At 49.7% G+C, this 16768-nt stretch overlaps 1 protein-coding gene and 1 non-coding gene across 3 annotated transcripts in view; both read left to right on the top strand.

Annotated features, from left to right (window-relative positions):
- The first annotated feature begins 4565 nt into the window (after nucleotides 1–4565).
- Nucleotides 4566–4639, top strand: Trnaa-agc. The gene has a single exon. It is a non-coding gene; the product is annotated as a tRNA-Ala (tRNA).
- Nucleotides 4640–10172: 5533 nt separating this feature from the next.
- Nucleotides 10173–16768, top strand: part of LOC121445943 (forkhead box protein K1) — a 72513-nt gene continuing 65917 nt past the window's right edge. For both annotated transcript variants that reach the window (XM_041648117.1, XM_041648116.1), the window contains exon 1: nucleotides 10173–10747. In XM_041648117.1, the coding sequence (XP_041504051.1) occupies nucleotides 10209–10747 (539 nt within the window). In that variant the 5' untranslated portion in view covers nucleotides 10173–10208. The remainder of the gene's footprint in view (nucleotides 10748–16768) is intronic.

Genomic DNA, 16768 nt, shown 5'->3' with positions numbered 1-16768 from the left:
TCTTTGTTTGCTGTTCCTCTTTCTTATTTTCTCCCAACCCCTCTCTCTTCTTTCTTCCAGACAGGATTTCATGTGGCTAAAACTGTCCTTCAGCTCCTGATCCTCCTGCCTCCACTTCCCCGGCTCACCACCACACCTGGTTTATGTTATTCTGGGGGAGGAACTCAGGATTTCACATGTCTGGCATGATCTCTCTACCCACTGAGTCACATCCTCAGCCCCGGGAAAATTCCTTGTTGTGCAAAGCTCTGTGGGGGAGGGAGGAGGAGAGGTAGTGCTGGGACTTGAACTCGGGACCTTGTGCGTGCCTGGCAAATGCTCTACCACAAAGCTACATCTCCAACCCAGTTCTTTTTTTTTTTTTTTTGAGACAGGGTTTCTCTGTGGTTTTGGAGCCTGTCCTGGAACTAGCTCTGTAGACCAGGCTGGTCTCGAACTCACAGAGATCCGCCTGCCTCTGCCTCCCGAGTGCTGGGATTAAACCCAGTTCTCTTCTTAATGACTATCCAAAGGCATATAATTGCCATCATGATGTCTCTCTACCCCACCTGCCAGCTCCTAAGTCACTTTGTGGTCAGCTTGTCCCCAGGCCTCCAGCTGCTCCCCATCACTCCTTTATGGCCCTATTGTTTTGCTTCTACCAGGAGGTTACAGAACCACACGGGGTGCCTGCGGAACTCATCCATGTAGTTCTGTGAGCCCATATTTGCCAAAGAATATTCCATTGCATAATATGGTGTTATACTTTGGTAATTCATTCCCCTGTTCAGATGCGGTTGGGTTCATCCTGTTTGGGGTGATTATGAATTAATAGTAATTGTAATTATAAATTAATAGTAATTGCAATTTGCCTTCAGCTTGTTGTGTTAACTTTAGTTTTCTTCCTTTTTCTTTTCTTTTCATACTGTGACAGAACCCAGACAGAGCAAGTAATTCACCGTTGAAGCCACGCCCTCAGCCCCTAGCTAGGGGATTCTAGGCATGTGCTCTACCACCAACCTACATTTTTTACCTTTTTTCGCTTGTTTGCTTGAGACAAGGTTTTCCTGTGTCACTCTGGCTGTCTGAAACTCACACTGTAGACCAGGCTGGCCTTGAACTAGGAGATCTTCCTGCCTCTGCCTCCCAAGGGCTGAGAGGCCACTACCATTGGGCTACCTCTTTTAATTTTGTAAGACAGATTTTGGCTAAGTTATTCAGGGTGTCTTTGAGTTTGCTATCCTGCTTCAGCCTCCTACACGACTCCAGGCCTCCCTCACCAGACCTGGCTTCAGTACACATTTTGTTTGAATGCTGTTTTTGTGTATGAGCGCGCACGCGTGCGTGCGTGCGTGCGTGCCTGCGTGTGTGTGCGTGTGTGTGTGTGCCTGCGTGTGTGTGTGTGTGCGTGCGTGTGTGTGTGTGTGTGCATGTGCGTGTGTGTGTGTGTGTGCGTGCGTGCGTGCGTGCGTGTGTGTGTGTGTGTGGTATATGGCCATATGTGTGAAAGAATGTGTGCCTGTAAACACAAAGAGGCCAGAGACGGATGCTGGGCATCCTGCTCTGTCCCTCTCCGCCTTTCCCCCGAGACAGGGTCTCTCACTGAACCTGGGGCTGCACTGGAGCCATCAGTCCCCTCACACCTTCCTACTACCTCTGCCCTGGCAGCACCGGGGTTATGGGTGTAAGCAGGGCCACACCCCAATTTTTTTGCTGAGTACTTGGGATTTAAACTCAGGTCTTCGGGATTGCACAGAAAGCATTCTTGTTCATTATCTCCTCACTCTTCGGCTGTAGTTATAAGAAACTGCCAAGAAGCTCACAACTGTCCGTGTAACTCCAGTTCCGGGGGGTCTGGCACCCTCACACAGAAACACAGGCAGGCGAGACACCAGTGCACATAAAATAAATATAAATCTTAAAAAAAATAAAATAAAATAAAACCTGCCAAGCTGTTTTCAAAGCAGTACTGCCCCTGTGCATGGCATCAGCAACGTGGGAGAGTTCCAGTTACTCCACATTCTCGTCATCTATGAGTGATGTCGGTTTTGTGGGCTTGGAAAGCAGTGTGGAGAGATGGGGAGTAATAGCCATTGTGGTTTTAATTAACCTCCTAATGACCTTTAATAGTTTTGTATAGATTTTACTTATTTTTAAATTTTATGTATGTGAGCCGTTTGTCTCTTATGTATATCTGTGCACCATGTGCGTGCAATGTCTGTGGAGGCCAGAAGATGGCGTCAGATCCTCCGGGACTGGAGTTACACATGGTTGTAAGACCCCTTGTGGGTGCTGGAAATTGAATCCAGGTCTTTTGGAGAAACAGCCAGTGCCCTTAATCACTGAACCAGCCCTAGAACCTTTTCAGATGATTGAATTTTGTTATTGTACTTATTTCTTTTGAAAATGTGTGTGTGTTTCCTGTGTGCATGCAGGTGCACATGCCATAGCACACATGTGGAGCTCAGAGGACAATTTTTCAGGAGTCTGTTCTCACCTTCCAGCCTGGGAAGGAAATTTTTCTATTGTTTCTTCTGCTTCCTGGCTAGTCTGAGAGCTGCTAGCCAGCTTTCCTGTCTCTGCCTCCCATCTCACTAGGAATGCCTGGGTTAAAGGCACACACTTCCACACCAGGTTTTTTTAATGTGGCCCCTAGGGGTCACACCCAGGTGGCCAACCTTGCACAGCAAGTGCTTTTACCTGCTCCCTCATGGGCCTGCTGGCTACCCAAATATCTTCCTCAAAGACAAGCCTGCTCATATTCTTTGCCCTTTTTTTTGTATTTTTTTTTTTGGATGATTTCTCTAGCTGTTTTTACTACCTCTGACCCAGTCTCAAACAACTCCCTGGGCTGGGGGAGCATGGGACAGTTGGTAGAGTCCTTGTTTAGCACCCACAAAATCCTGGATTCCAGTCCTTGCACCTCATGAACTGGGTGTGGCGCTTGCGTGCTTGCAATCCAAGCACTGAGGAGGTGGATGTGAGGTGGGGTGGGGGGGCTGGGGAATCAAGAGTTCAGGGTCCTTCTTGGCTACATACTGGGTTTGAAGCCAGCCTGGGCTACACGATATCCTATCTCAAAGAAGTGTAAGTAAACTAACTAATAATATCTGCCAATTCACTACAGATTTCTTGTGGCTGGCTCTGTGGCTGGAGTTAGGTCCACTTTTTCCAGCTCCTGCTGTGAGCTCTGAAGGTAAGGTGCTGGGTATTGTGGGGGCTCTTTTGTTGGCAGCAGGCTTTTTCTCTTTTCTTTATAGAGTACACGCTTTGTCTGACAGCTTAAGCAGGTCCTCTAGACCCAAAGAGATCCAGAGAAGAATTCAGCTTCCCACATTTTCATTGTTCAAGGGCCCTTTTTAAAAATGGGCTCTTTTCTTGCCCTCTCTATGGTAGCTGTCAATATAGCCAGTGAATCACTGTTTAAGGAAAAAGGAATCACAGACACTTAAATAGATGTCTAGACTTGCCAAGGTCAGGGTGAGCTGGCTCTGCACGCTCTTGATATCATTGCTATACCGTTTCTTCCTTCCCCGCAGAGGAGACAGAAGAAGAGAAAGGAAGAAAGAGAGCGAGAGAGAGACGGAGGGAGGGAGGGAGAAATTATCTTTTATTTTTTCCTGCTTCAGCCCCTTCTGTGTTCAGACTCAGCTCCTGTGATTTGTCTTGTGTGCCAGACCACACTGACCTTGAATTTTTGGCTATCCTTTCGCCTCTGTCTCCTGAACGCTAGGATGGCTGGCTTACACCACTACATCCAGTTCCCAGATCCTTAAAGGACCCAACACACTCCTCCCATCCTCTTTAGCCTTGCCTGCAGCTCTATTGGTGTAAAATATACAGGCATACATCAAATTAGCCTCTTCTAAGTGTGTGGTTCAGTGGCGTTAAAATATTCACATTCGGACTAAGGAGATGGCTTGGTGGGTAAGAGCATTTGCTGTACAAACATGAGGACCTGAGTTCAAATCCCCTGCACCAAATCTAGGTATGTCTGGACACACACTTGCCACCCCAGAACTATGGGGGCTGGGCAGGAGATGGCTGGGGCTTGCTAGTCACCAATACAGTTCCATGTCCAGTGTCTCAAGGAACAAAAGCAGACGTTAATAGAGCAGGACTCCTAGTGTCCCATGAATAGGTTGGGTGGGGGTGGGGTGGGGTGGGGTGCATGCCTGCATACACGGGTGTACCTACATCACACACACACACACACACACTAAAATTTTTAAATTCACACTGTGGTACAACCATCAGGCACAGTGGCAAGTAATTCCAGCACTGGGGAGGCTGAGTCAAAAGGATTACCCTGAATTTAAGGCCAGCCTGAGCTACAAGAAGAATTCCAAATAGATTAGCCTGGGCTACCAATGTAAGACTGTCTTAAGGAAAGTCGGATAGCAAAGGAACACTGTGCTGTCACCAACACTGTCCATCTCAACTCTCCAGCCTACACTGAAGTTCTGTCCCCACTGAAACACTATCCCCCGTTCCACACCCTTGCCTCCCACCATTCTACTTTTAGCCTCTGTGAACGTGACCGGTCTTTGGGCCTCATATAAGTGGAACTGTAGGAGCTGGGTGGGGGGGATGTGGCTCAGTTGGTAGAGTGCTTGCCTAGCATGCATGAAGCCCTGGGTTCGATCCCCAGCACTGCCCAAACTGGGTGTGGTGACACATGCCTGCAATCTTAGCACTCAGAGGTAGAGGCAGGGGGACCAGAAGTTTTTAGGGTCATCCTCAGCTATATAGTGAGTTCCAGGCCAGCGTAGGCTACATTAGACCCTGTGTTCTTTCAGGTCTGGCTTATTTCCCTTGATGTTGTATCATCAAGATTCATCCATGTTGCAGCTGGTATCACATTTTCCTTCCCTTTCAGGCTAATATTCCCTTAGATGTATGTACTCTGTGTGTGTGTGTGTGTGTGTGTGTGTGTGTGTGTGTGTGTATTCTTTTGTTTTTTCAAGATAGGGTTTCTCTGTGTAGTTCCACTGGTTCTGAAGCTCACTCTGTAGACCAGGCTGACCACTCCCAGAGATTTGCCTGCCTCTGCCTCCTGGATGCTGAGATTAAAGGTGTGCACCACCACCAGCTGGCTTGAATTCTTGACTTCATTTCACATTCTAGCTATTGTGAGTAGAGCTGTCATGAACACAGCTTTCCTGTATGTAAATACCTCCCTCACACCTTGAGTTCAGTTCTTGGGGATATGCCCAGAAATGGGATTCGGTGTCTGATGGTAAAAGTTGTCTGTGAGTGCAGTTGCACTATGTACACATGGGTGTTTGTGTGTGCTCATGTACACCGAGTCAGGAAGAGCTCAGGTGTCACCCTCCAAAATGACATCCGTCTCCTATAAGACAGGGTCTCCGTAAGGCCAGACTGGTAACAAGCCCCAGGCATCCCCCTATCTCCACCATCCCTGTGATGGGATGACAAGCATGTGGCACCATTCGGGCTTTTCTCTCTCTCTCTCCTGGCTTCTAGGAATTAAACTCTGGCCTCCATGCTTTCACAGCAAGCAGTTTAGTGACTGAGCCATCGCCCCAGCCCTCTGTGGTTGTTCGTGGCAGACTCTCACTATGGAACTTGAGTTGACCGAGTACTCTTAGGAGATTCCCCTGTCTCTGGTTACTGATCAATGGGATTACAAGTGTGTGCCACCAACCAGTCTTATGCTGAACTTTAAAAACTGTGTGTGTGCCTATGAACACCTGATTTCTGACGAAGAAGCTAAAATTATAAAATGGAAAAAAGAAAGCATCTTCAACAAATGATGCTGGCATAACTGGATGTCAACATGTAGAAGAATGCAAATAGATCCATGTCTATTGCCATGCACAAAACTCAAGTCCAAACAAATCAAAGACCTCAACATAAAAACAACCACGCTAGGGCTGGAGAGATGGCTCAGCAGTTAAGAGCACTGGTTAAGACCTCTTCCAGAGGTCCTGAGTTCAATTCCCAGTACCCAAATTGTGGTTCACACCCATCTGTAATGAGATCTGGTGCCCTCTTCTGGCATGTAGGTATACATACAGCCAGAACACTGTATACATAATAAATAAATAAATCTTTAAAAAAAAAAACAACACACTGAACCTCATAGAAGAGAAAGTGGGAAGTACACTTGAACACATTGGCACAAGACCACTTCCTAAATATAACCCCAGTAGCATAGACACTGAGAAAAACAATTAATAAATGGGACCTCCTGAAACTGAGAAGCTTCTGTAAAGAAAAAGTAGTTTCTACTCAAGAAACTAGACATCAAAAGAACAAATAATCCAGTTTTTAAAAAATGGAGTACAGACCTAAACAGAGAACTCTCAACAGAGGAATCTAAAAAGGTTGAAAGACACTTAAGGAAATGCTCAACATCCTTAGCTATCAGAGAAATGCAATTCAAAACAACTCTGAGATTCCATCTTATACCTGTCAGAATGGCCAAGATCAAAAACACTGATGACAACTTATGCTGGAGAGGATGTGGAGTGAAAACTTGTACAGCCACTTTGAAAATCAGTATGAAGATTTCTCAGAAAATTAGGAATCAATCTACCTTAAGGCCCATCACTACCACTCTTGGGCATATACTCAAAGGATGCTCAATCATACCACAAGGACATGTGCTCAACTTTGTTCATACCCGCATTATTCACAAGAGCCAGAACCTGGAAACAGCCTAAATGCCCCTCAACTGAAGAATAGATAAGGACAATGTGGTACATTTACACAATGGAGTACTACTCAGTGGTAAAAAAAAAAAAATAACAATGACATCTTGAAATTTGCAGGCAAATGGACAGACCTAGAAAAAGCCACACTGAATGAGGTAACCTGTACCTAGAAAGACAAATATCATATGCACTCACTCATAAGTGGTGGCTTTTAGACATAAAGTAAAGAATAACCAGCCTACAGTGCACAACTCGAGAGCCTAGATAACCAAGACGACCCTAAGAAAGACATACATTGGTCTACATAGGAAGGAGAAAAAGATAAGATCTGAGAAAATTGGGAGTATGGGGGGCATGGGAGAGGGGTAGATGGGGAGCGGGGAGGAAGGAAGGGGAGTGGGAAAATATGTATAGCTCAATTAAAAACAGTAAATTATTGAAAAAAAGTATGTGTGTGTGTGTGTGTGTGTTCAATATTTCTGGGACTGTTGGCTTTCCCCCATCTTTCTCCTTAAACCTGCCTTACTTAGGCTGGCAGTTTCTTAACCAGCAACCCACAGCCACTTTGACCACTGTTTTAGTCCAACTCCATGGCATCCAGGGTGACTCTTTTACAAGCACATGGGTGTGCTTCTCATGGTTCTTGGGGTCCTACACAGCCCTTCATTCATCTTGTTCAGATGAATTGGTTGCTCTTTCACGGCCACGGTGACCTTCTGTCCATCCCTCCTGAGTACAGACTTCCAGGGGTTAGCACGCGCACTCTTTGGCTGTAAGCTCTCCTCCCACACTTCGCCTCCAGCCCCAGCCAGTGTCAGCGCATCCTCTGAACACTGGTTCAAGAATCCTCACTTGGGGAAGAGGCTCCTCAGCCTGCTCTCACTGTCCTCCCCTCAATCAGGTTCCTTTGCCACAGTTTCCCAGGTCTAGTGACTTGGGCATGTAATCCTGCCTAGCTACTGTAAAGGCTGAGGCAGGAGCATCTCAGGTTCAAGATCTACCTGGGTCACAGCGTGAGAATAAAGCCAGTCTGGAGAACTAGGTGGAACATGATTGGAAATGGAAAATACAAGAAGTTCACGGTGGGAGGCTGACAAGATGGCTTGGCAGGTAAGGGGGCTTGCCAGCAAGGCTGAGGACCCAAGTGTTATTCCCCAGGTCCCACGTGGTGGAAGGAGAGTTTCTCTCTGACGTGCACACACATAATAAATAAAATATTATGTTAAAGGGGTGGGGCATAGCTCAGTGCCAAAGCACTTGCTGCACGAGGCCCTGGATTTAAGCTCGTACTGAAAAACGTGAAAATGGGAACCCTAGAAGGGTGTGCTAATGCATGCCTGTCTAGCTTTGAAGGTGGAGACAGAAGGACCAGGAATTCAACTTCAGCTACAGAGCCCAAGGCCAAACAAACAAACAAACAAACAAACCCAATAGACCAAGCTAAAACAAAGCAAAACCTAAACCAAAACCAAGAAACTTCTGTCCCCTGCCTCTCAAATACTCTTCTCTCTCATTGTAACCCTCCTGAGAGTGGTTCTCAATCTGTGGGTCGTGACAACCCCCATCCTCCCACCCCTTCCCCCGATATCAGATATTTACATTACAATTCATAACAGTAGCAAGGTTACAGTTATGAAGTCTGAGTATTAGGAAGGTTGAGAAGCTTTATAACAGGATCAGCTCCCCTGTTTGGGTTAAGAATGGGAGCTCAGTAGGCAGGAACGTTTCTCCTAATCTCCCTTCCACCTGCCCTTGACCCGCCCCCTCCCGCTTCCTTCTGGCCCTGGCCCCAACACTCTGCTGCTCACGCTGTCAGCATACACCCTGTATGACTGTGAGCATGACATTGATTTCTATGGATCCTTAATTCATATCAGTCTCTTCATTAGTCCTGAAGTTCACTGAGGGCAGGACCTACATCTCTATTCTCATGATCATTATTTTAAAAAATTCTTGTGTGCGTGTGTGTGCACTTGAATGCATAAGTGTGTACCTCTCTCTCTCTCTCTCTCTCTCTGTGTGTGTGTGTGTGTGTGTGTGTGTGTGTGTGTGTTTTGGGTTTTCAAGACAGGGTTTCTCTGTGTAACAGTACTGACTGTCCTGGATCTCGCTCTGTAGACCAGGCTGGCCTGGCACTCACAGAGATCAGCCTGCCTCTGCTTCTCAAGTGCTGGGATCAAAGTGGTGCACCACCATAGCCTGTCTCTATCTTTTTTTGTTGTTGTTTTCTCAGTTTTGTTTTTGTTTTTGTTTTGAGACAGTGGCTCCCATGAACGTGGAGCTCATTGATTGGTAGGCAGGCTGTCCAATGAACTTTAGCGATCTGTCTGGCTCCACCCTAAAGAGCTGGAATTACAGAAGCTCTCAATGGGTTTTGAAGTTGGTACTAGGGAATGAACTCCAGTCCTGGAGTGTGAATGAATCGGGCACTTTACCAAGCAACTGTGTCAGTTCCTTCATAGTCATTAAGTGTGAGAAAACCTGCGCGTGCGTGCGTGCGTGTATGTGCGCGGGTGTGTGTGTGTGTGTGTGTTCCTGAAGGAAGCATTGACTGAACTAGCATCCCAGTGCAGAACCTTTAAGTTCTCAAGGGATGCAGATGCTGCCAAATTCACCATTTACCACCGTCCATCTCCAGGGTGTCCATAGTCTCTAGGAAGCAGCAGAGCTGTTCACCTTAAAGGAACACGGGAAATCAGGCGTGGCAGTGTACACCTGTGACTCCAGCAAGACTCTGGGAGCCTAAGCCAGAAGGGTCACCAGTTGGAAGCCAGTCTGAGCTACATAGCAAGAGACCCTGTATGAAATATTAGTTGATTAATTACTTAATTAAAAGGGCTAGGCTTGGTGGCACACACCTGTAATGCTTGAGCAGGAAAATCATGAATTTGCGGCCAGCCTGGTCTAGGTAGCCAAACCAGGCCAGCCTGGGTATGAGATAGCGTCTCAAACAACAAAAACAAGGACCAACAAGATATCTCAGTAGGTAAAAGTTCTTGTCACCAAGCTCGACCTAAATTCCATCCTCAGAACCCACAGGGTAAGAGAGAATAGACCTGAAAGGTGTCCCCCCTAACCTACACACACACACACACACACACACACACACACACACACACACACACACACACAGGTATGGTGACCCACAAGTAAATACATGAATGAATAAAATGTAATTTGCAACATTATAAAAGAAAAAAGCGAAACTACAAAGAACAGCCATGCAGTAGCGATCGGCGATTAGCTGAGACCGTCACAAGCATCCAAGGGCAAGTTTGACCTGCAATCTCAGTAGGACACCCCTAAAAACGTGGTGAGTCAAACACCACCACGCGCACTTCGGAGCGGGAGGAGGGGGCTCTTTGACTCTCGGCCTCTCTGTACCCGCCCTCCCCGAGGTGGAAGCTGCGCGCGCAGCGTCAGGGGTCCTGCGGCACCCTAGCTCCGATCCGCGCTGTGATCCAGTCCGGGTTTCTGCGTGCGCCGCCCCGCCCCGCCCCGCCCCGCGCCGCCTCGGCCGCCGCCGGAGCCGCTCGGTGCTGCGCGAACATGGCCGAAGTCGGCGAGGACAGCGGCGCCCGCGCCCTTCTGGCGCTGCGCTCCGCTCCCTGCAGCCCTGTGCTGTGCGCCGCGGCCGCGGCCGCCGCCTTCCCGGCCACCGCATCCCCGCCGCCGCCGGCGCAGCCTCCGCCCGGGCCGCCCGCGGCGCCCGCAGTGCCCGCGGTGCCCTGTCCCGGCCCCAGCCCCGGCCCGGTGCCCTCCACCGCCGCCACTGCCACCACCGCCGCGCCTGCCTTGGTGGCCGCCGCCGCCGCCTCAGTGCGCCAGAGCCCAGGGCCGGCCCTAGCGCGCCTGGAGGGCCGGGAGTTCGAGTTTCTGATGCGACAGCCCAGCGTCACCATCGGCCGCAACTCGTCGCAGGGATCGGTGGACCTGAGCATGGGCCTGTCGAGCTTCATCTCCCGGCGCCACCTGCAGCTCAGCTTCCAGGAACCTCACTTCTATCTGCGTTGCCTCGGCAAGAACGGTGTCTTCGTGGACGGGGCCTTCCAGAGGCGGGGAGCGCCAGCCCTTCAGCTGCCCCAACAGTGAGTGCGGCGCCACCCCCCGGGTCACCCCTCTCCGGATCTGGCCTGGACCTCCTAGCCACCCGCTGATCTCGACCCCACTCGGCTTGGTCCCTTGTCACCCCCTGATCTCGACCCTATCCGTCCTGAACCCCTGGTCAACCCCCTCAACTCGCCTCCTCCTGGCCTGGCCACTGGGTCTCTCCTTCTCCCCATCCCATCTCGTTTTTTTGTTGGGTCCTAGCCCCTGGTCACTCCCTCCCCCATCTCGACCCTGCCAGGTACTGGCCTCTCCAATCTCGACTCCACCCGGCTCTGATTACCTAGATAGCTCCCATTCTTGACCCCTCCTAGCTCTGAACCCCTGCTTACACTGATTGATCTTGGTCCTACCTGGTCCGACCACCTGGCTACCACGTTTCTCCACCCAGCTAAGCCTGAACCCTAAGATCCCGGTGATCCCGACATTCACCTGGCTCTGACCCTGTGATGTTAATCACGACCCAACTAAGCCTGACCCCCTGTTAGCTCACTGGGCCCTTATCCCTGGGTGGGCCCTGACTGACTGGTAGGACCAAACTCAGACCCCACTCATCCTGAAACCCCCTGTCACTCCAACCCTGGACAGGCCTAAACACTTGGGTTCATGCTAAGCCCCCCTCCCTTCCCCCCCCTCACACACACACACACACACACACACACACACACACCTCTACTCCATCTGGCCTCCACCCCTCCCATGCTGGTCCCTTACTTTCTGAACCCAGGTTGCCCCTGATCCCACCTGCCCCCAATACCTGGGGTCACTCTTGACCCTTACCAGCCAGGAACAGTTACCCCTGACTCTACTTAACCTGGGAGCCCTAGGGCCACCCCTGACCCCTATAATCTCACCCTGCCTAAACCTCCAGGTCCTTCCATTTAGGCAGAGCCACCAGGGCCGCTTCTGACCCTCGTGGTCTGAGTAATCTAGGTACACTCCTTGTCCTTTAGTGTTCACTTCCTTGGCCTGGACCTGGAAGGACTGATGAGCTGCCCTACCCCTGCCAGGGAGCGTGTTCCCCGGGAGGTGTATGGTCCAGGGAGCTGCCTTCGTTGGGAGACAGTCCATGCCTTAAGAGCAAGTCTGGAGGCAGTGGCTTTACATCTAGAATCTGGGCAGGAAGTGCTGTGCCTCTATTTACCCCCAGAACATGGTGGGAAGTACAGATCCCTTGCTCGTCCCAGGTCCCAGGCTCACTGCTCCTGTGACATTCGACACCATGCCTACCTTACCTTCTTCCAAACTCCCATTATTCCTAGTCCCCTGCCACCCTCGAGGTCCAGGACCTTAAGATCTTATGTACTAGGGGAAAACCATGTTAATTGCTTCTTTCCCAGCACTTTCTTTTTCTATTCAGTAATTGCTTCTAACTCTCGCTGGTGTTCCTTTGACCAGGTTCACGGCCAGGTGTGAGTGTCTGTCTCGTTACTTACGTTTATGAGCTCCCTGAGTGTGGAGTTTTTGCCGGGGTCGTTCCTAGGTCTGGAGTACTTGCCGTTGTATGTCCACCTTCCCAGGGTCCAGATATGTTATGTATTCTGACTGAATAACTCTGAACACTAACAGTGACTCATCTTACTAAGGTGTGAGAAGGAATGTCACCTTCTTTTTCCAAACCGGAAAGCTGTGTCCCTGTTGAATGTACAAGGGCTGGACTGTTGCTGGGTGGTAGACTGCTTGCTTCCCTAGCTCACGCGAGACCCTGGGTTCCATCCCCACCACTGAAAGAAAATAAAGCCAGATTGCCGGGAGGAACAATCGTTCACTCAATGGGTCATTAACTGCATTCCTGGGCCTGAGAACTTGACAGATGATCTTTCTCTCCATCTTCCTCGGGCTTCTTCCTGTAACTCAGGTTCTGGAAACACCTCAACCCATTGTCTTCTTAGGGTTCTTATCCCAACCACCCCTGCCAGAGTCTAGCTTACTGTATTGTTAGGGATGGGGCTGCACACACACAAGTCAAAGGGAGAGGCCACTGGGCGTCCTGCTCTGTCACTCTCTACCTTATTCCCCCGAGGAAGAGTCTCAGATGGAACCTGGAGCTAGGTTGGCAGCCAGCAAGCCCCAGTCATCCTCCTGTCTCCACCCCCACAGCACTGGGGTTGCAGCTTCGCAGGAAACCACACCTGGCTTTTTATATGGTTGTTGGGGATCCAGACTCACGCCCTCCTGCTTGTGCAGCAAGCATACTCACTCTCCCACTTCTCCCCAGCCCCACTCCCTGCCTTTGGAATAGAAGACTTTCTTTCGCGTGGGATTGTCTCCCCATGGTGGGCAAAGTTTCAAACCACAGGGTCCTGCTCATCTACTGATCAGGGCCAAGGCTGCTGTTTTTGAAATGATGTTGGGTGCAGTGCCTGGAAATCTGTCTCTCAGGAGCTGGCATGTGCGGTGGGTACGTGTCTGAGCACGGTGGCTTAGCTGGCAGGGAAAGGATTTACCATTGAGCCCTGCAGCCCTTGCAGAGTGTGCACGTGTATGCATGTGTGCGTGTGCACACAACCCATTCTCCTGACTGTATGTTCATGTGTGGAGACTAGAAGTCAACTTTGAACGTCTTCTTCGTTTAGCCTTTCCGTTATTTTGTGGGGCAGGGTGTTTCACCGAATCTGGATGTCAAGGTTGGCTAGCTAGCAAGTCCCAGGGCTATCTCTTTCTGCCTCCTGAGCACTGGGATTGTGATCCCTCACCAGCATGTCTAGCTTCTTTATGTGACTTCTCAGAATTGAACTTGGGTCTTATGCCTGTGTGGCAAACCCCAGTGGTGCCGTCTCCCCAGGCCAGCTGCGTGTGTCTGACTTGGGGAGTGTTTCTAGCACAGTACAGGCCCGCAGAGTCATAACCAGTGTGCGGAAGGAAAACCGCAATGGATGACATATCTGTCCCACTTCAGAAAAGCATGCCAGCAGGCCAGCTGAGCAGTTCTGGGGGTCTCCCGTGGTTTTTGACCTAGGGAGCTCCAAAAGAAATGGTCTCATGGATAGGACAGGATGTTGTCAAGTTTGGGGTTAGAGTGCTGTTTCAGCATGTTGACATTGAAAATAATCCAGATACTCCAGTGAGTTCAGAGCAAGGCAGTTGTAGGTATACTGTGTGTATGAATGTGTGTGTGTGTGTGTGTGCGCGCGCGTGCGCGCCTGTGTACCCATCCTTTGCTTGGGTGCTGGGGATCTGAAGTCCTCATGCTGGCACTTCACCACCAGAGAGACCACTCTCCAACACCAAAGCTTGCTTTTTTATTTACCCCCCCCCCCAATTTTTATCTTGAAATGAAAAGTTCATTAATGATCTGGAAATAATGGCAATTTTTTTCTGTGCCTATCTCTTGTTTTGTTAGCCTGTTTTGCATTAGAATTTTGTTGACTTAACCATTGCCTGCCTTCAGCAAGCCCCAGTAGCTCCAGGCTTGGCAGTTTTGTCCCTTGTGGACGCCCACACTGATTCCCAAAGCAGCGCCATCCTTAGCTGCCTTCTACTCCACCCTCAGGATAGATGACAGTGACAGCCATATGGGTGACATTTGCACACACCACACATTCTCCTAGGCATCTCCCACACGGGAGAGAAACCAGAATCCAGCCCCAATGGTTGCTAGAAGTTTATCTTCAAACCTTCAGTACTTTCAGTTACTGTTGTCGGGAAAGTGTTTCCTCACATAGCTGGTGTTTGATCCTTGGGTGGAGAACCACCCACAGCTGCCGGCTATAGGCAGAGGTGTACTGGGGAGCAAACCTAGGGCTTTGTACTTGCTAAGTAGGTACTCTACCACTGAGCCACACCCCACCCCCTCACTGATGATTCTAGGCAGGTGCTCTACCACTGAGCCACACCCCAGCCCCTCACTGATGATTCTAGGCAGGGGCTCTACCACTGAGCCATGCCCCAGCCCCTCACTGGGGGATTCTAGGCAGGTGCTCTACCACTGAGCCACACCCCAGCCCCTCACTGGTGATTCTAGGCAGGTGCTCTACCACTGAGCCACACCCCAGCCCCTCACTGGTGATTCTAGCAATTGCTCTACCACTGAATCACACCCTCCAGCCCTCTTTTCATTTTTTATTTTGAGACAAGTTCTTACTAAGTAGTCCACGGTTCCCTTGAACTCTGTCTGCAGAATAGCTGGGATAACAGGCCTATATCACCAGGTCGTATTTGTGTCTCGAGTTTGATTCACCCACTTCTTGAGTGGGCTTCCGTACTTTTGCTCTCAAGTGTATGTGTGTCTGTGTTGGTGATGGTGTCTATATGTTTCTTTTTTCTGTTTGCCTTGGAATTGGTTGTTGAACTTGAAAGATGCATTTACCCCTTCTTAGCTCTTCGTGCTCCAGTGCCACAGCAGAGTGCTTGCTTCAAGTCCCCTGGTTCCACTCGGCAAGGGATCAAGTTTGATTCCCACTGCTGAAGAAAAAATAAAAACACTGAGTACTGAACTTCCATGTGCCCAGCACCAGCATCCACAGTGTATCTTACAGCTACTCCGCTACTCCGTATCTTCCTCCCCAGTTATGCTTAATCTAGAAGCAAATTGTAGGTGTCGCGTTGCCCTGAGAAAGATAAGGATCCTTTAAAAGGAGAGAAAGATCACCATGGCGGCTCATCTCACCTACAAAAGAAATAGTAAGCTGTCCTGTGGGCAGTACTCACTCAGAACCCCACTGCTTCTCAATGTTCTGATTTCTCCCCCAGGATTTGCTAGAAGCAAAGTCCAAATAAGGTCCAGGCATGGGGCTGTCTGTCTGTCTTCTATCTATTTGTGCATGTGTGCCTGCGTAACTATGTATGGGGCACATGCACACATGTGCTGAGTAGTACAGCACTCAGAGACCAGCTTTGGGTGTCATTTCTCAGGAGCTTCCTTCCTTCCTTCCTTCCTTCCTTCCTTCCTTTCTTTCTTTATTGTTTGTTTTAAGATAGGATCTCTCACAGAACCCGGAGCTCGTCAATTAGGCTAGCTGGCTGCTGTCGGATCCCAGGGATCCTCCTCTCTGCTACCTCCCTAGCTCTGAGATCACAAGTCCACCTGATTTTTTTTTTCTTCTGTGAGACAGGGTTTCTCTGTAGTTTTGGAGCCTCTCCTGGAATTCCCTCTGTAAACCAGACTGGTCTCAAACTCAGAGAGTTTATCCACCTATCTCTGCCTCCCAAGTGCTGGGATTAAAGGTGTGCGCCACCACCACCCGGTGCCCACCCTGATTTTTGCCAGTGTCTTTGATGGCGCGCTCAAGCCCTCGTGCTCCTCAGTGCACTTTCCCGTTCACCACCTCCCCAGCCCGGAAGGACGTGTGTCACTCTTGCTGAGGGGGCCTGGAAGGACCAGGGTCATTTGTACCTCGCAGGTCCCACGGCTCCTCTTCAAATTGAATTTGAGAGATAGGAGCAGACCTTCTCTTTTTTGTACACAAATGGGTGTTGGATCAAACCCAGAGATTGGATCAAATTCCAGTTTGATCTTTATCTTTTCTTTTTTGTCAAAACTGCCACTTAGCTGGTTTTTGGTGCAGCAGTCAGGAGACAAACTGTCTTCTTGATTAGATTTTGTGTTGTGTGTGTGTGTCAGAGGACAGCCTCCTGCATTGTTTATCAGGAGCTATCCACCTTGTGTTTAGAGGCAGGGTCTCTCACTGAACCTGGTTCTTACCAGGTAGGCTAGGTCAGCTGGCCATGGAGCCCTGGGGACTGTCCCTTCTCTGCCTCCCTACTGCTGCAATCATGAGCATGTACCATGAAGCCTGGCTTTTATACTTGGGTTCCGGGGATCAGCCTCAGCTCGTCATGCTTGTTTGGTTCTACTGGCTGAGCTCTTCGCCCACACCCCCACACCCCTTTATGTTGGGCAGCCATGAACTCACCATGTGACTCAGGCTGGCCTCCTGCCTTCTCAAGTGCTGGGGTGACAGACTGTGGCACTGTGTTAGCAGCTTTTACCAGTCGCTGCCCGAGCTCCCTGAGTCGTCACTAGAACTCTTCATGGTTTATTTGGATGTCAGCATCTGGTA

The sequence above is a fragment of the Microtus oregoni genome, unplaced genomic scaffold (assembly GCF_018167655.1).
Source record: "Microtus oregoni isolate MIOR12 unplaced genomic scaffold, Mior012 000003F_ref0000135, whole genome shotgun sequence".
Taxonomy (NCBI): Eukaryota; Metazoa; Chordata; class Mammalia; order Rodentia; family Cricetidae; genus Microtus; species Microtus oregoni.
This window is presented reverse-complemented; position numbering and strand designations above follow the sequence as displayed.